Here is an 18,280-nt window from a genome sequence, read left to right on the forward strand (position 1 = left end):
AAAGGACATTTGGGCAACTTCCCACAGCAAATTCCTTACCAATGAAGTACATATAGATGGAGCATGTGTATGTACACAAAGGATATTTAGTGCATGTGTGTGCTATGTATGTAACTATGTCAATAATCTCAGCTTCATTGAAAGCACTTTAGAGCTCAGAAATTTACATCCTCCTTTTGCAGAGAAGGAAACTGGGGCTCAGGGAAGATAAGTGACTTGTCCAAGTTTCTTTGTGTGTCAGAGATGGAAAAACAATGATAAAACTGTTACTTGCTCTATCTGATAAGCAAAATGATATCAAAAGGTAAGATAAAAATTTAGTCTGAGTAAAGACACAGTGATTTCAAAGTTAAGCATGGGTTCTCAAAATTAAGCCATGAATTCTAAGTTTTTGCTTTTACTTTTTCCAAGATCATTTTGGGTTCGGAGCACATAAAGTTTTTATACAGAATTTAGCCTATCTTGAAAAATAACACATTGGTATTTCACATTCTTTACAAAGATTCATAAACAGTGCCTTTGATTTTCTGAAGACAGAGGCCTTCTTATATCTACAAAGCTCTCCTTATGTTGATGGAATGGGGTGAGTAGGCAGTCCATCTTATTAGACTGTATTCTAAACAAAAATAAAGCAAAGTGTTTCAAGTGAAAAATTAAGTGAACATAATACAAAATAATTTTTAACAAAAACTCTGGATTTGAAAGAAAATCCAACTAATTTCAGGTTTAACTCAGCTGAGCAGGGTTTTCCATTGTGTACAGCCAATGACCCCTACTGACACACAGTCCTAGAAAATTCCTCTTCACATCTAGTCTGCACATCTCTTCTGTGGCACAGAAGACATTGCTTTTTGTTCACAGGAGCCCAAAAGGAAAAAAAAAAAAAAATCTTGTGATCATGTGGCGGGGACAGCATGAAAACCAACAAAACATTTATAGAATAAATAAACCTACATAATACATTTCATCAGGAACCATCAGAGGAGCCAAAACAATTTAAATTGTGCTGCCTTCTACAGGAGATCACTCCTGTGAGCCTACCTCAGGGTCACAGGGACTTTAGGCATCAGTGTTACACTTCTAGTTAACATTGTAGTCTTTTTTCCTTCTCTTATGTGACATCTCTTAAAGTATTATCACAAATACCTATTTTTTTTAAAGCAAACAGACTATAAATCTGAAATTAAAATGAATGGCATCTCTTTGAAAGCAGTGGCTTTCAGGATCTGCAGGGTGATTCTTACAATGTTGTCAACTGCAAGAAAGTTTTAGAAATCCTTTTAAGAATTCTAGCCTAGCAATCTACTCAACTCCATCAGGACTTCAAAAAGAAAAGATGGGACGCTCATTTTGGGGAGCTTAAGGCTATGGATACCCCTAGGCATGTTCAGAAAAAAAAATTCTCTTTTAAAGACGTTCAATATTTAGTAAAAGCCAAAAATTTGCTCAAAGCCAAATGTGATGAAGACGACATACAAGTCAAGCTTATCAAAACACGTGTAACAAAGGAAAATGATGAGACTGACTGTGTTTGCTGAACTAATTCTCAAGAACTCAAGAGAGGAATTACCAGGAGAATACCCAGCACAGCTTCGTGTATTGCAAGGGACTGGGGGAAGGAAGCAATAAGAGTCCTCAGGTGGAATATCAGATTTACCTTGGTAATTACTTTGCAATCACATCTACATGTGAAATTAATTTCACCTTGTTTAAAACCAGTCATCCACTAATTGAACAAATGTTTACTGAGTACCTACCATATATCAAACAAGAAATAAACACAGATGAAAACTCATAGTCAACTGAGCCAACACAGGCATGACTACAAATCATAATATAATGAATATAATAAATACTAAAATAAGGTATGCAAAATCACTATGGGAACAGAAGAGAAGAAATTAACTCTGCCTGGGCATTATGGAAGTCTTCACAAAGAGGCACTGATTTATTGGATAAGTATGAATTTGTCATGCAGATATAACAGGAGTTGTGCAGAAGGGCACTCCCACCAGAGGGTACAACATATGCAGAAGTCTGGGTATAAGAAAAAAACAACACATTAGCTTCCAGTTTCAAAATGGCAAGCTAAGCCCACACTGCAACTCCTCTACCTGCCAAATCACAGAAATGATTAATTAACAGGGAAGGAGAGGGAAGGAGAAGTGAGAGAGAAATGGAAGAAAGGAAGAAAGGGAGGGGTGGGGGATGGAGGAAGGGAGATACACACATACATACTCAAAAATTAAGAGGAGAGAAACTAGGAGTGTATAAAAGGCCGAAGGCAGCAAAAGACCAAAGAAGGAAAGCTGAAGCTCAAAGGACAGGTAGGAAGTCACACACTGGGCAACATCAAGAACACTCAATGCTCAAAGACGAGGGAGCAACATGGAGGCCCATGGACAACTCAACGGACATCAGTTGGAGACCCCAATGGAAGCAGGTAGGCCTGAAGATCTGATATAAGCTCTAACTCCCACCCCGACCTCAAAGAGCAGTTGGGCAGAGGAGGAAAAAGTCGTTAATCCAACAGAGGAGCTATACTGCGAAACTAGGCAAATTAAGAATTATCCAACATTTAGGAAGTATCCATACTATGTAATAAAATTTCATCAAATGAAAAGACTTAGAATGCCCTCCTCAAGACAAAACTTAATAAAATATTCAAAACAGAATCTTAAGTATAATTAATTGAGACAGGTTTTCTTTTTAAAGTATTTACATTCTTAAAACAGGAAGAAGAAATTGTGAAAAACAACCAATTAGAGATCTTGGATATGAAAAGATGTGGAAATTTTTCAAAATGTAATAATGCAAAAGAGCAGGATAGACATAGCAGAAGTAATTTGCGAGCTGGGGAAAAAAGACCAAAGAATTCTCCTATAATAAAACACCGAGAAATAAAGGTTGGGAAATATAAAAGATAGGAGAAACAGAGGAGAGATCTAGAAGTTTCAATATCAGTCTAATAAGCATCCAAAAAGGACAGAATAGAGAAAATGGGAGGGAAGGTGATATCTGAAGAAATCATGAAGTTGAGACTTTCTCAGATCTAATGAAACACATTAAGTTCAAGTAGTTCAGTATGTCTGTACATAAGATACAAAAGATCATGCCTACAAGGTTCCAGAAGGAATCAGGAGCTAGATAATGAAGGATCTTGTATTTTAGGTAAGACTTCACAAGAGAAAATTATTGAAATGAGATGCAAATACTGAATTGGAAAAAAATATCAATGGGAACTCATGATTAAAAAATATGTATTAATATATACATATATATGTGTGTGTGTGTGTGTATATATATATATATATATATATTTATGATTATCCAGTGAAAGGGCCTTGAAGCAATGACATTTAAACTTATGAGCACCCCGAAAGCCCAGATCTTGGTTTCTAAACATCATTGTTCACTAAATGGAACCAGGGCTCCCTGACTGATTCCAGGGTGGGGCAAGCAATATAAGGTGAGCCTGGAACATCTTATGCCAGAAAATAAGGAAGCACTCAAAAATTAATTGGAACTAGCTTGGAAAGACTCCCTCCATGCAAATTTGGTATAATATGAGCAATAAAAAGAATAATGAGAACAGATTATAAAATATTGAATATAAAAAACAAATCCATGGGGGATCCCTGGGTGGCTCAGCGGTTTAGCGCCTGCCTTTGACCCAGGGCGCGATCCTGGAGTCCTGGGATTGAGTCCCGCGTCGGGCTCCCGGCATGGAACCTGCTTCTCCCTCCTCCTGTGTCTCTGCCTCTCTCTCTCTCTCTATCATGAATAAATAAATAAATCTTAAAAAAAAAAAAAAACAAATCCATGAATCATGATTCTAAAAGAAAGATGTGGGAGCAGAGAGAAGGGAAAGCTCTATTTACAGAAGAATAAAAACTAATAAGTGTAGGTGGAATGATAGAAAATCACTATTTTGCAACTACAGTTATCACAACTAAAGGATTATGCAAAATAATGGGCTTAAATTCTTTAAAAATGTCAATATTACAAAAGACCAAAAAGAAGCTGGGGAACTGTTGTGGATTAAAAGAGACTAGAGAGACATAACAATTAAATGCAATATATAGTCCCTAATTTCATCCTGGATTTAGGAAAAAACAGCTTTGGAACAATTGGGAAAATGTGAATGTGGATTATACTTAAAATAATAGTATAATAGTATAATAGTATAATAGTGGGCAGCCCGGGTGGCACAGTGGTTTAGCGCTGCCTGCAGCCTGGGGTGTGATCCTGGAGACCCGGGATCAAGTCCCACATCAGGCTCCCTGCATGGAGTCTGCTTCTCCCTCTGCCTGTGTCTCTGCCTCTCTTTCTCTGTCTCTGTGTCTTTATGAATAAATAAATAAAATCTTTTAAAAAAATAGTGTAATAGTGGTTGAGGTCTGCCTTCAGCTCAGGTTGTAATCCCAGCTCAGGTTGTGATCCCTGGGTCCTGGGATTGAGTCCCCCAGTGGGCTCCCCACAGGGAGCCTGCTTCTCCCTCTGCCTATGTCTCTGCCTCTCTTTGTGTCTCTCATGAATAAATAAATAAAATCTTAAAAAAAATATATAATAGTATAATAGATAATAGTATGTCACATTTCTTAAATGGTAATTGCATTATGGTTGAAGGAAAATGGCTCTTAGACAATACATGCTTAAGTAATTAGGACATAAGAAATCCCATTAATTTTAGAATTTACTCCCAAATGGAAAAAAAAAAGAGAGAGAGAGAGAGAGAGAGAGAGAGAGAGAGAAAGTGTGTGTGTGTGAGAGAGAGAGAGAGAGAGAATGAGAGAGATCCCTAGGGTTCACTGTTCTATTCTGGTCAATTTTCTTGGGTTTGAAATTTAGCAAATAAAAGGGAAAAAGAAGAAAGTTTCTAAATAATTTAAAGTGTTGACTACCATGATCTGATTTATACTCTAGGATGATTATTGTGAGAGGATTTATTTCAGAAAGCGGCAAAGCAGGAATAGGTGAGAGGGTCCATTTACCATAAAGCTGATGAAGCCTAAGTGTCAGGGCCCCTGTCTCATGGGTCCTTTCCAAAGCTGTGGGAGAAACCTGAGCAATATTCTTTCACATAGTTATATAGTTTTGTAAAATTTGCAAAATAAGAGGTTCTAACTATACTTAAGGCCATTGTCTCTTTCCACTCCAACTCACTTTTATGTCAGGCAGCTTGGGAGTGATGACAGGCATTTTGGGGATCCTACGAATGGGAATTTAAATTTAGGTTTAGTGAGATATTATCTGTGGTTTGCACTCACTTCCTTGTACAGTTAAATGTTTGACAACTGTCCTGATACACAGGACAGCAATGCTTCTCCTACCCACTGTGTAGACTCACTTGGTGTTTGAGACAGCGATGCCAAGCTGGGGGCACCTGGGTGGCTCAGTGGATTAAGTGTCTGCCTTCAGCTCAAGTCATGATCCCAGAGTCCTGGGGGATGGAGCTCCAAGTCAGGCTCCTGCTCCACAGGACGCCTGCTTCTCTCTCTCTGCCTGCCACTCCCCCTGCCTATGCGCGCGTGCTCTCTCTCTCTCTCTCTCTCTCTGTCAAATAAATGAATAAAATCTTCTTAAAATAAAAAGATGCCAAGCCGAAAGAGGAACACAACACAAACTACAGTGCCCAGCACCAAAAAGATGTGAATAATGAAGAAATACACTAGAAGAAAAACTAAGTATAATTTTCTTCTCTATATATAAAAAATCAAAAGTGGTTATCATATGAAGAAGTAATCGAAGACTATGCAGCAAATATAAGAAAAATTTAAAAAATGTCAAGCTGTTAAATAATAGAAATATTTTTTAGATGTTTGTAGTATTTGACAGCTCTTTAGATTTGCAACTTGTCATGCTTCCTTTTCTCATTCTAAGTGTGTGTGTGTGTGTGTGTGTGTGTGTGTGTGTAGTTGCAGGTCCTACAAGATCAGGAACTGCCCCTTTAGGCCAAAAGAAGGCCACTATGACAGATAATTAAAGGACTAGGATCTGAAATCCAATGAAGGTACAGAGAAAGCAATGAATTTGGGGTTTATCTGAAATGTGAAACCAAAAGAGCTTCTTAGTCCACTGGATATGGGGAATGGGAAGAAAGTTCGGTTGGATGAACCTAGTTTGGGTGAATGGATAGGCTTGGCATCACTCCGCAAGACAGGGAATTCAGCAGAAAACAGGAAGATTCTGTGATGATATTGGTAGGAAGAGAAACTAGAGCCAGAGAAACAAACTGGGTATTCATCAGTGTGTATACAGGAGAAGGTAGAGCAACAGATTAACAGATTCAAGGTCAGAGTAAACAGCAAGAAGAGGTGAAGCCAAAGGATGGAGCCCTGGTAACAACTAAGGATGTGTTGGTTCAATACATGGGAGTGGGGTACAGGGGGGTGTTGACCAGTAAGAAGACATAGAATTAAACAAAAAAGAAAGAGTAGCTTTTTTAACTGGAAGGACAGATGTGTTTGAATAACCTCAAAGGGTAAATTGTTATTAAAATATAAATTAAAGTATAAATTAAATGGAAATCAAATTTGGCAATAAGCATTTAACTGGTAACCCTGAGTAAGAACAAACCCAATGTAATTATGAAAGTCAAAGTCAGACTGTAGTGGACTGAAGAATAAATGGGAAGTCAGGAAGTGGACTCAGGAAGTGTGGATGACTCTTTCAAGAATAGAGGCCAGCAATAAAAAGAAACAGGGAAGTAGAGGGGATGTGGGGTTAAGGAACGGTCAAGCCTGCTTCATTTGTGTCTTCTAATGCTAGACATATACCTACCCTATTACTATGACCCCAAATCCTACTCCTAGGAAACAACTTGAGCATCATGAAAAGGAGAATGAATAAATATATTACAGTACATTCACACAACTGAAAAATACACAGCAAAATAACAAATTGTAGATAAGTGCAACATGGACAGATGTCAGTATTATGAAATTAGACACAAGATACTATGTATGGTATAACTCCATGTGTATGAAGTTCTAGAATAAGCAAAACTAATCTATACTGTTAGAAGTCACAACAGCAGTCATCTCTGGGGAGGGGGGCTGTTAACTGAGAAGAGGCATGAGACAGCCTTCCACAGTGAGGCAAATGTTCTATATCTTGACCTGTGAGATGGATGCATGGATGCATATACATGTAAAAATACGTTAAGCTGCCCTCAGGGTACCTAGTGAACTTTGTGTCCTTTACTTTGCTGTATGTACCCTAATGAAAGGGAAAAAAAATGAATCAAATTTTATAGACAGCTTTACTGAGGAAATACCACTAAAAAGAACTATCAAACTACCACCAAATCAAAGCGAACTCTGAGTTGGCTCTAGGACATCTATTTTTTTTTTAATTTTTATTTACTTATGATAGTCACACAGAGAGAGAGAGAGAGAGAGGCAGAGACATAGGCAGAGGGAGAAGCAGGCTCCATGCACCGGGAGCCCGACGTGGGATTCGATCCCGGGTCTCCAGGATCGCACCCTGGGCCAAAGGCAGGTGCTAAACCACTGCACCACCCAGGGATCCCATCTCTAGGACATCTAACTGTAACTTTTGGAACTGACTGAACCAAATGAATCCATCAGCCATGATGTAAATGATCCTCTCTCTCAGGCAGTGCCATCAGCCTCTTCTGGGCTCTCATTCCTAGCTACGTAAAAATCCTACTCATAAGCCCAACTCCTCATGCAGAATTGGGCCATCCTTCCCACTGGACAGACCTTCACAATGTCAGAAAAAGACTTGCAGAGCTCAGCGCCAGCCCAAGACCTCTCCTGTATCAGAAGAATATAGTTACCAACTTCCTTCACTACTGTAGAAGAGCAATTTAGAAGACAAATTTGTAACCATCAGAATCACAGCAGTAGTTTGTGACACTTTCCTTTGATGTCTCACTATCATATCTAGTGATGAAGAGATAACAGCTGGCATTTGAACACAGTCATTTTTTCCACACACAAACCGCCCCCCATATTAACCATTAATGAACTTAGCACTATTTAAAGTTAACATGGCACCTACACTCTTATCATAAAAAAAAAAAAATACTTACCATTTTGTCTGGTACCAACAGCAGCAATGATTACTGGAACTGAATTTAATGCCCTTTTTATCACTGGAATATAATTATCCTTTACTTCATGGAATGAGAACTTGTCATTTACGTTGTATTTGATCACAATGATGTCGGCGCTCCCAATGAGGTTTCTAGAGGTATACCAATCACTGTCAAAAATGTCCTAAACAAAAATGCAAAGAGCATTCTTTAGTCTACTTGTCTTCAAATCAATCATGAAATAAAATGGAACATACAAAAATTTTTGCTATAGTTTAATTTTTTGAATTCATAAAAAGAACTTATTTTTAAATAAGTAACTGTATAGAATTAAAAATGTTTGAAGCCGTCCAACTCTTCTATTCTCATGTATTCATTTAGCCTAGACAACAGTGTAGTTGTACTGTAAAACAGAGCTAGACAATTACTGAGAGTCTGATGAAATAAGCAGCCTCTTTCAATATTTGTACTTAAAAAATAAGCACTTTGTTTTAAAATTATGCCATATTTTTATCACCTAATAATTTTGAAAATTAACACTACAGCTTTCAATGCCAGAGCATCAGTATGAGTAAGGAAGCTTCAAAGGATTTTCTGTGACCCAATTAGACACTAAAGGATTGTTTGGTGTTTTAAACTGCAATACATAGTGAATTCTGTGGAGTTCCATATATTTTACATATATTTTCAAAATTTATATATGCTTTTCAACTTTATCCATCCTTTGACAGTACTGTATATGTATAGTATATGTGTATGTACAGGGACATATGTTTCATAAAAAGCTACTATGTATTATAAGGTGTCAACATGGGAAGGAACAGATTTTCAATTCATGTATTTACCTTATGTAAGTTAAAAATTCAGGATAATCCTACCAGTTTTGAAATTTTTACTTGTGGGCTACAGTTAATAATATTTACATTTAGAATTTGGGCCAAAACTAATTTTTATGAAGCCTACTCCTTAAAAGCTTTGATGTTTTAGAAGTATTTTTTCAAAGATTTTATGTGAATAGGAGCATAAGAAAAATAAATATCTTAATGCCACTGCTTAATATGCATTAGAAGCTTTCTTCTCATATTCTAGTTAACTATTAATCAGATTTGTCCTTTCATGTGGCCTTTGGTGTGTACTTCCAGGATATAATAAGGCTAGATTAAGAAAACAGTTGGATGTGGCTAAAATGTCCAAAAACTGTTGGGCTATGAAAGTTTGAGCTATGAAATATGAGACCAAAACAGGGTAATAATACTAGAATCAGTCAATCAAGATCCATGTGACAGAGCTTTTACCCTATGACAGAAGATTCAGGAGAAATGTTGCACAGTAATGCCCTTTTGCGAAGAGAGCTGCTTCTCACCAGTACCTCCACGGTCTCCAGCAAAGCCTCTCCCAAATCCCTATAGCCACCCCAACCCACCCACTTCCTACAAGTACATTCAGAGTAAAAACAACTGCAGAATTTTTAGATACAAACACCTTATTGAAAACAGGAGCATTTAAAAGGGAAGATTTAAAAGGACCAAAAAAGAAAACCAGGCAAATTATGGGAATATAAACACCAAAGACAAAGTCTCAAACTTGAACCAAGAGAGGGGAGAAGTGAAGTGGGACACGGATCAAGAAACTGTGAAAGCTTCCCAGCAGAGCTCTACGCTAATTCCAAATCCCAAACCACAAACCCATTCAGTTCCAACTGTATCTGTTATAGTATCCAAGTTCAAAGTATACAGGCATAACAGGGTAACAAGTATAACAAAGAAAGAGAAACACAGTCAGATGAATGGAATAAAAAACAACAAAAACGAAACAGGAGTAGGACCAACATTTAACTCTGAGAGAACAAATCAAAAGTAACTGCTCTTTCCATTCCAAATAGTTTAAAATTCCAGAGTTACTGGAGAGGTATACTGGGAAAAAAGGAGACATTCAGAGGAAAATGTCATGAGAAAATGTGTTTTGGGATCATTATCACACAAGGATATAAAGATTATAAATAATTTTATTTTTAACACAAATCAGTTTCAAACCCTGCCCAAGAAAATGACCTCACTGCTTTTTGTGGAATATTTCTGGTAAACAGGAAAAGATCTAGAAATAAAATAACTGCACAGAAAGAGGAGGGTAGGTTTGAGAGAGACATACTAAATAATGAACTACATAAAACGAATCCAAAGTACATCTATGTTAAATGTGCCAAATATATACGGCAAGAATCCAGAGTGAGGTTACAGATCTACAGAAGAAACTAGAAAAGAGAAGCACAAGCTATCTCATTCCAATCCCAGGGAAACAACACCACATCTTTAACCAAACTATGTCAAAGAGAAAATGTTCCCCTGGTTTCTAGAAATGCGAAGGAAATCAAATTCTCCCACCCCTTGTAAATCAGTTCCAGGATTTCCTCTAGGAGGTTATGCAACGCGAAGCTTGGAGCCACATTGGGAGAATGGAACTCATCATTTTAAAAAAATAATCTAATTTTTTTACAGCAAAACGAAATTTTATTCTACTTCACTGTGGGGCTGCAGATACAGCACCTACTAAGTAATAACACTGCTGGCTCGGTAGATTGTATTTGTGTAAATGTTGAATGATGTGCAGGAAACTTTATTTTTGCTTAGTATAAGCGATACATGACTATACTAACATTGTAATAAACACATTGTTGTTTTTATAGGAGCTACCACTACTGAATACCTACTACATGTCGGTTTCTAGCCTAAAAACTTTACATATACTATCTCATTTATCTCATCTACTCTTCAGCATTGCTCTAGGAGGCAGGGAGTCTTTTCATCTTATACATAGGAAAAATAGGGCTAGGTGAAGATAGTTGACTCACCAAGGAAAGCCACTAAGTAGCAATGTAGGGATCTGAAATATCCAAACCTGTGCTGTTTTGCTATACTGAATATACTGTTTCAGTACACATCAAGTATCAGCTGATAAATACAGTCAACTTGAATATCTCTGATGGACTTTTACTTACCACTAAGAAAAGAGAAGCACCTTACAAAGAGAAGCTCTATAAGTATGTTCCCTAATGCTTGAAGATCTTTATAACCCAAAAACATGTACCAAAACTTAATGCCTTAAACAGGACCAGAGTCTAAACACATAAAAGTTGATAAGCAAGATAAAAAACAACGCTGAGTATAAGGCAAAAATCTAGACTACAGAGGCTTATTTTAATACATTTGGAAGATTTCATTTACTACAATACATGGGATTACAAGTACTGTTTTTTGCTAAATTAACAACATAAACAGGAAAGAGTTAACAGCTCAAAGAAAAAAAACAGGAAAGGTAATCCTAACATCCTAATTCAGTTTATTTTCTCTACATTTATTTACTTTATTCACTCATTTGTTCCAATTTACTTATTTACTCTATTCACTCATTCACATCATTTGTTCAACTGCATGTAAACCCAGTAAGTTTTTAGACTGTATGATTTTTCACAATGAAATGGCCAAAATAAAAGAGGTATTTCATTTGCTCGCATGGAATCCAGCCAGTAAGTTCTTTACCGATGCTTCTTAAGATTGGCATCATCACTGTCATAAAAGGGAGTTTAATGCCATCCCACTTATTGAAAACAAACAAACAAACCTGTTTTTCATTTATTTCAGCTCATTAACAGAAATATCCTTTAACTGATCATTTGAGGTAGAGATCTTTTCTTCCTGTAATTTGCATAAGTAATTTTTCTACTTACATTCCACACATTCCTTTAGAAACGTGTATTAGTTCCCTATAGCACATAATTCAGCTTTTTAAAATTGCTGTTTAAATGTAAAATCTTGGGGATCCTTGGGTGGCTCAGCAGTTTAGCGCCTGCTTTCGGCCCAGGGCCTGATCCTGGAGACCTGGGATCAAATCCCACATCAGGCTCCCTGCATGAAGCCTGCTTCTCCCTCTGCCTGTGTCTCTGCCTCTCTCTGTGTTTCTCTCATGAATAAATAACAAAGTCTTTTTAAAAAAATGTAAAATCTCACATAAAGATAATTTACACTCTTTTTCAGACACTAAGCTTTCTTCTGTTATAAAATACAACCTTCAAAAAAAATACAATCTTCAGCTTTAGTTATAACTCCAAAAGCAGTAAAGAATCAGAAATTTTCAAATAAGATTTAGTGAAAACATTTAAATAGTTACTGTGTATTATTATACTGCCTACTGAAAATATTTGTGTCAAAGAGTCCTTTCTCCTTTTATGAAGCACTCAAGAATCAGAGTAGAATTTTATCAACTTCAGAATATATTTTCTCCTTTTATGAAGCACTTAAGAATCAGACTAGAATTTTATACTTCTTTTAATTATTGCAAATTTTAAAGCTTTCTGAAAATTCCAACCAGCGTTCTTATTTCTGATTTATGAGTCACTGAAAACAAATAAGCTAATATCTCAGGAGTATCCGCATTATTAAAATTAAAAACGCTAATTAAAATGTCCAAAGGGGGATAGCTTTATAAAGGAGTGGTTTAAAATCCATTCTCAGCTCCTGTGTCTTCCTCTCCTTTCCAGGGGTCCTAGTCCTGAACTGTCCCAGTGAAATTTATTTTTGCTTGAGTTAAGCTTACAGAGGACTTTATTTTTAGAACACTAATATTACACTATCACCCACGGGGTAGGCATGAAAAAACATTGCTCTCTGCTGGTGAAGCTTAGTGACCCTGTCCCTGGGGGTTGTCACAGTCAACTGCCAGCTACCAAGGGACAGCCTACGGCGGCGAAGCATACGAGTAAGTGCTCCATGTTGCCACTGGGGCTTTTTTCACCTTCCACGACTGTTCTCCCCCAGGGCTGCCCCCTGCCTGGGGAAACAAAGGAAGACAAAGATTTGCCCCCAAATGTCTAAAAACTCTACCCAGGTGACCCAGCCGGTCCACATCCATGAAAGAGGAGAGGAGAGAGGAGGAGGAGGTGGGGGGGGGGGGGGGGGCGGGAAGCAGAGCCCCGCCGTCTGGGCACGGAGCAGCTGCCGCCGCTTACCCAGACGGGACAGTCGTGGACCACCAGCTTGACATTCCCGAACGCGCTGGCCTGATACTCGGTGAACACCGGCCGCGCCACCGTGCTGGTCGCGCTCAGCAACAAGCTGCTCTCATCCCCCGAGACCAGCGGGCTTCTCCCCAGGTAAGTGCGGATGAGCCCCGACGGCCGGCTGTCCTGGTGAAACGCGTCCCCCTCGTTCCCCAGCGCCACGATGTGGATGGACCTGCACCGCAGAGAGGGGGCGAGGGCAGCAGGCGCAGTCCGAGCGGGGCAGGCGGGCGGGGTGGGGAGCAGGAGCGCGGTCCGAGCGGGACCCGCCGGGCGTGGGGGGGGGGGTGGGCAGCAGGCGCGCGGCGGGGAGCAGCGGGGGCCCCTCGGGCCGGGGGGGGGCAGCAGGAGCGTGGCGGGAAGCAGCGGGGGCCCCTCGAGCGGGGGGCAGCAGGCGCGCGGCGGGGAGCAGCGGGAGCCCCTCGGGCCGGGGCGCACGGCGCGCGCCGGGGCGCAGACAATGGCAGGACCGCGGCGCGTACGTACATGATCTCGGATGCAAGGGCAGGGCGGCGACTCGGAGGCGAGCGGCTCCGGCGGCCTCTCGGGGCCCGGCGGCGGCTGTTTCCCCGCAGTCAGCTCATCCCCGGCCGCGTCCCCCTCGCGCGCCTCCACCGCGGCGCGGCCGACGCAGAGCGGGCCCCCGCGGGCGGGGACGTGCGGGCCGGGCCGTGTGCGCGCGGCCAGCCAGTCAGGAAGGGCCCGGGGCCATCCCGCGCGGCCCGCCGCTCCCGCCTCCCGCCTCCCGCCGCCCCGTGGCCGGGCGCCGCGGCCGCCGGTCCCGCCGCGCTCCCTGGGCCGGGCAGCTGTCGCCTCCAGCCGCCGCCGCCGCCGCCCCTCCTCCTGGCGGAGAGCGGCTCCGGAGAGAAGCCGGGGCCTCCGCCCCCTCGGCGGGCCTGGCGGGCGGGCGCAGCACGTGCTGGCCTCGGGGGTCGGGCGCGCTCCCCCCTCCCCGGCCCAGGCGGCGGCGCCGGGTACAAAGGAGCAGCCCGCGCAGGGCCCCGCGCAATATAAATTAATAAATGCAGCGCCCAAGCCGGAGATCTCCTGATCGCCGATCCGCCTGCAGCAAGTTTGCTCAACTCGAGAGGCTGTAACCGGAGCCGGGGGAAGGGGGTGGGGCGCTGAGGCCCCCGCTCCCTAAAGCCTGGGGGAAGAGGTTAGGGAAGCTAGGCGTTCAAGCCCGTTGGCCGCTCCGGCAGCCCCATTCCCCCCCACCCCCCTTGGCCTTGACGGAAAATGTTTTACCACGTCTGCCGCTTTGTCATTTGTCAACATGCACTACAGCTGTTTTCTAAAATCATACTTGTGAGAAAAAAAAAATAAAGGCAACATTCATGCTAGTGTAGAAAGGGGTCTTTGTTCACACACCAATTAATTTGCTAACATCGCTTTTGAGGGATTATTTACTATTTCAGGCTATATTTGGCATATTTTACCAAAACTGCAGGGTTAGGTTTTTTTCTTTTTTCCTTTTTTTTCTTTTTTTTTTTTTTAAGTGCTGGGGTTCTTACTGCGATGGTTTTAAAAAGAAGTTATGTGTGGGGTGTTTAACTTGTTTACAAGATGAATGCTAGCTTACTTGGAGGTTTTCAGTACACGTTAAAGCTACATATTTAATTAATAGATCCTTAGACCAACTGAAAAAATAACGATCATGCTTAATGCAAGGATACTTTAGATTCTTTCATGATAACGCACTGAAGTAAAGGTTATGAATGTCGCTAAAGGGCCAAACTAACTTAATGCAAATGAACACTGGAATTCACTAATACCGAGAAGAAGGGCCAGAGGTTATTGTGGGACTCAGCTTCTCCATAAACATGAAAATTCTCACAAGTGCTCTGTGTTGAGTTTTTTATCCCTTTCCTTATTTATTTTTGGCCTACTTTAAAATTTCTTTTCTCAAAAGAGCTATTTTGAGGATATGAGGTACTGAAGAAGTATTGAGGTACTGACTAGGGCAGTGAAAAGACTAGGGTAAGAGGCCTTTGGAATGTGAACAGCTTTTTATGATGGGCCCTAGTTGCTCAGTTGGAAGCAGTATAATACAGTTTCTCATGCTCATAGCGTACAGCAAGAGGCATTCTTTCTGTAGTCACTGATTTTTTTTTAAATCTAATTTTCCTCGCTCTAAGTATAATTTCTCTTTTAGTCTCTACAATATAAGCCATCCTGAAATATTTAAGAGTATAGGATCACCTTTTCTCTTGGGTCAACAGAAAATATATTTTCTTGTCAGTCCCCTCAAGTAACCATAGGTCAAAAACAAAGACACCAGAATGGATGAATGGATAAAGAAAATGTGGTATGTACCTACAATGAATATTTGGACCTTTAAAAAAAAAAGAAATATTTGGACTGAAAAAAGGAAATCCTGTCATATGTTACAACATGAATGAATCTTGAAGGCATTATGCTAAAGTGAAACAGGTCAGTCACAAAAAGACAAATACTGCATTATTCTACTCACATCAGGTAGTCAAACTCTTAGAAACAGAAAGAATGGTAAGTGGTTTCCAAGGGCTGGGGGTAGGAGGAAATAGAGAGTTGTTCAAGGAGTAGAGTTTCAGTTTTGCAAGATGAAGAAGTTCTAGAGATAAGATGCATATAGTAAACACTACGGTAATGTATGCTTAAAAATGGTGAAGATGGCAAATTTTATGTTCTATGTTTTTACAACCATATGAAAAGGGGGGAGGGGGACTGGCAACTGGCAGGAAGAGAGACAGTATTCATTTTCTCCTCTGATATTGAGTAACTGAGCCAGGCTGTGCTAGGCAGGCATGGGAGATACTAAGGTAAGATTCAAGTGTTACCTTTGAGAAACTAAGTCTATAATTAATGGTCACTATTTGTGAATATTAACCACCCAATCCTTTGAAAACATACTGGTTCCTTAAATAATTATAATACAGGCTCACACATTCAGTAACAGAGGTAGGTACAAAGTACAAGGATAAAGTTCAGTGAACATTAAGAAAAGATCCGTGCCTGTGTGCCATCAGAGAGAAGTTCATAGAAGAAGAACATCGTCTTGGGTCTTAAGGATGGGGAGGAATTGCTAGATATGGAAGAAGAGAAAGGAGGTAAAGGGAAAGAGTTTTAAAAAGAATGGACAGACATCCTATGCAAATCACATGTGAAGGTATAGAGACATGGAAGATCATGGCTTGTTTAGGGAACAGCTAAATTAGTGGTGTGCAAATTCCTTTACCACAGCAAGCGAAAAAGAGAGTGAGTTCCAAAGAGAAGATTTCCAAAGTTAGGCCTGATGCTTCTCAATTATGGGTCAGGAATCCCTCTGTATATACAACAGAGCTCAGCTAGATGCTCACCAAACCCATCTCTTACAGGACCTGGGGCTAAACTACATTTCCCAAAGTGTTTACATGTAGGTGAGGCCTTATGATTAGGTTTTGGCAGTAGAATATAATCCCTGATAAGCAGTTAAGAAAAGTATGCCTTTTTTCATACACAAATCCACTTAGATACAGAAATTGCACCATGTGACAATAAATTGAAAGTGAACAAAGGAGAAGGCCTTTTACTTCTCTTTTATCCCTCTCTCTACTCATTGGATGAAGCGAGGTCAATGTTGAAGCAAATTGTTGGTCTGCTGCATGGAGGAAGCTTGGGTCCCCAAATGCGTGGTTATAGCAGAGCTGCCTCACAGCATGCATTGTACTGAGACATGAGTGAGAAAATAGATCCTCACTGAGTTAAGCCAGACATTTTGGTTGGTCAGCTATTACAGCAGCTAGTGTTACTTGGCTAATACAAAATCACAGATGGTCCACTTCCTGATATCTTAAAGATTCTCTCCAGAATTATCTTATGACTACTTTTTTATGGTTATTTTCCTTTTACTGACAATGTTTCCTGGTTTATATATTTGTAGTTCCCCTCAGTAGCATTTATTTAAAAATTTACTTTTACCAGGGTGTAACAAATTACACAAATTACGTCTTCCAATCTCAAAGTCACTGAGGAACACACAATCAAGCACCTCCAGCCCAAACAATATATTTTCCTATTTTCACAGCTGAAATGCCACCATTTTATATTCATTCTAACAGATGTTCTCATTACCAGATAAAATGTAGCCACATATGAGTGTAAGGTGTGTGTGAGGTAATTCAGTGAGTTATTACTGATCCCCAGATCACGAATATTAATATACCAGCCTTTGAAAAATATGCTGATTCCTTAATGACTAGAGAAGAAGCAAATGTTAGTACTAAAGGTAGGTCTGAAGAACTAGGGTTGGCATAAAATTTTTTCCAACCTGAGGAGGTTGGGGAGAAAGATGCCTAGAGAGGTCTAAACATCACCTCTTCCCATCTCAAAGTCAATCAAACCTATGTTATTAGCATCTAATATTAGAGTTTCAAGTTATTTTCAGTAAAAAGAGAGGATTTATAAAATTTAAAGACCCAAATTTTAAGACCTTTATCTAGAGCAAGGATCTCCAAAATGGGGTGCTGAAAGCAACTCTTGAAATTTTAGAATAAAGTATTTGCATTTCTATGTACAAACACATATATTTTTTTACCAAAAAAGAGGGAAAGAAATTAAGCTTTACTCATATTGAATGTGAGGACTGGTGCCAGCATCCCCACTTACTCCATAAGTGGGCGAGCACCTAGAAGAGGGTGGGAGCACAGCAGCACATGATAGGGGAGGGAAGGCGTTCTCCTTTGTTCACTTTCAATATATTGCCACATGGTGCAATTTCTGTATCTAAGTGGATTTGTGTATGATGTTTAAGTAAACTAGCTGTTACAGCATGGACCAATGGAGATAGTGATCATAATGCAAGAATAGGCAAACACAATTGGCTGAGCTGACATTTCTGATGCCCTTTGGAAGCTACACTGCAAAGTAAAAAACTAATGACTAATCAGATCTGACAAGGTGGCCATAATCATTGAAATTAGAAAAAATATTGCTTTAAATATGAATATACATCTACTTTTGCTTTACCCTGTGTATCATAGTTAATAGGTGATGATATTCTGAACTGATTAAAATTAGCTAGCCTTTTAAGAAGCAGACATCCAAACATGACGGCAAAACTCCACAATACCCCCAGTATGTTTAGTAATGTACTATTTAAGTCAGTACTTTAAAGAAAATTCATATATTATAAATGCTAAAAAGCC

General features: G+C 40.0%; 2 protein-coding genes across 6 annotated transcripts in view; one reads left to right on the plus strand and one right to left on the minus strand.

The window, feature by feature from the left end:
- The window catches only part of RHOBTB3 (Rho related BTB domain containing 3), a 54,673-nt gene extending 40,917 nt beyond the window's left edge, over positions 1-13,756 (minus strand). For both annotated transcript variants that reach the window (XM_038532302.1, XM_038532301.1), the window contains exons 1-3: positions 13,602-13,756; positions 13,065-13,290; positions 8,060-8,246 (exon numbers count right to left, since the gene is read on the minus strand). In XM_038532302.1, coding sequence (XP_038388230.1) covers positions 8,060-8,246; positions 13,065-13,290; positions 13,602-13,603 — 415 coding nt within the window. In that variant the 5' untranslated portion in view covers positions 13,604-13,756. The remainder of the gene's footprint in view (positions 1-8,059; positions 8,247-13,064; positions 13,291-13,601) is intronic.
- Positions 12,709-18,280, plus strand: part of SPATA9 (spermatogenesis associated 9) — a 111,192-nt gene continuing 105,620 nt past the window's right edge. For 3 of the 4 annotated variants that reach the window (XM_038532306.1, XM_038532308.1, XM_038532312.1), the window contains exon 1: positions 13,028-13,208. The gene's annotated coding sequence lies outside the window, so the exon portion shown is untranslated. Of the gene's footprint in view, positions 12,815-13,027; positions 13,209-18,280 lie in introns of those variants that run through there. The other variant, XM_038532305.1, reaches the window with a different exon arrangement.

This window comes from Canis lupus, chromosome 3, assembly GCF_011100685.1.
Source record: "Canis lupus familiaris isolate Mischka breed German Shepherd chromosome 3, alternate assembly UU_Cfam_GSD_1.0, whole genome shotgun sequence".
Taxonomy (NCBI): Eukaryota; Metazoa; Chordata; class Mammalia; order Carnivora; family Canidae; genus Canis; species Canis lupus.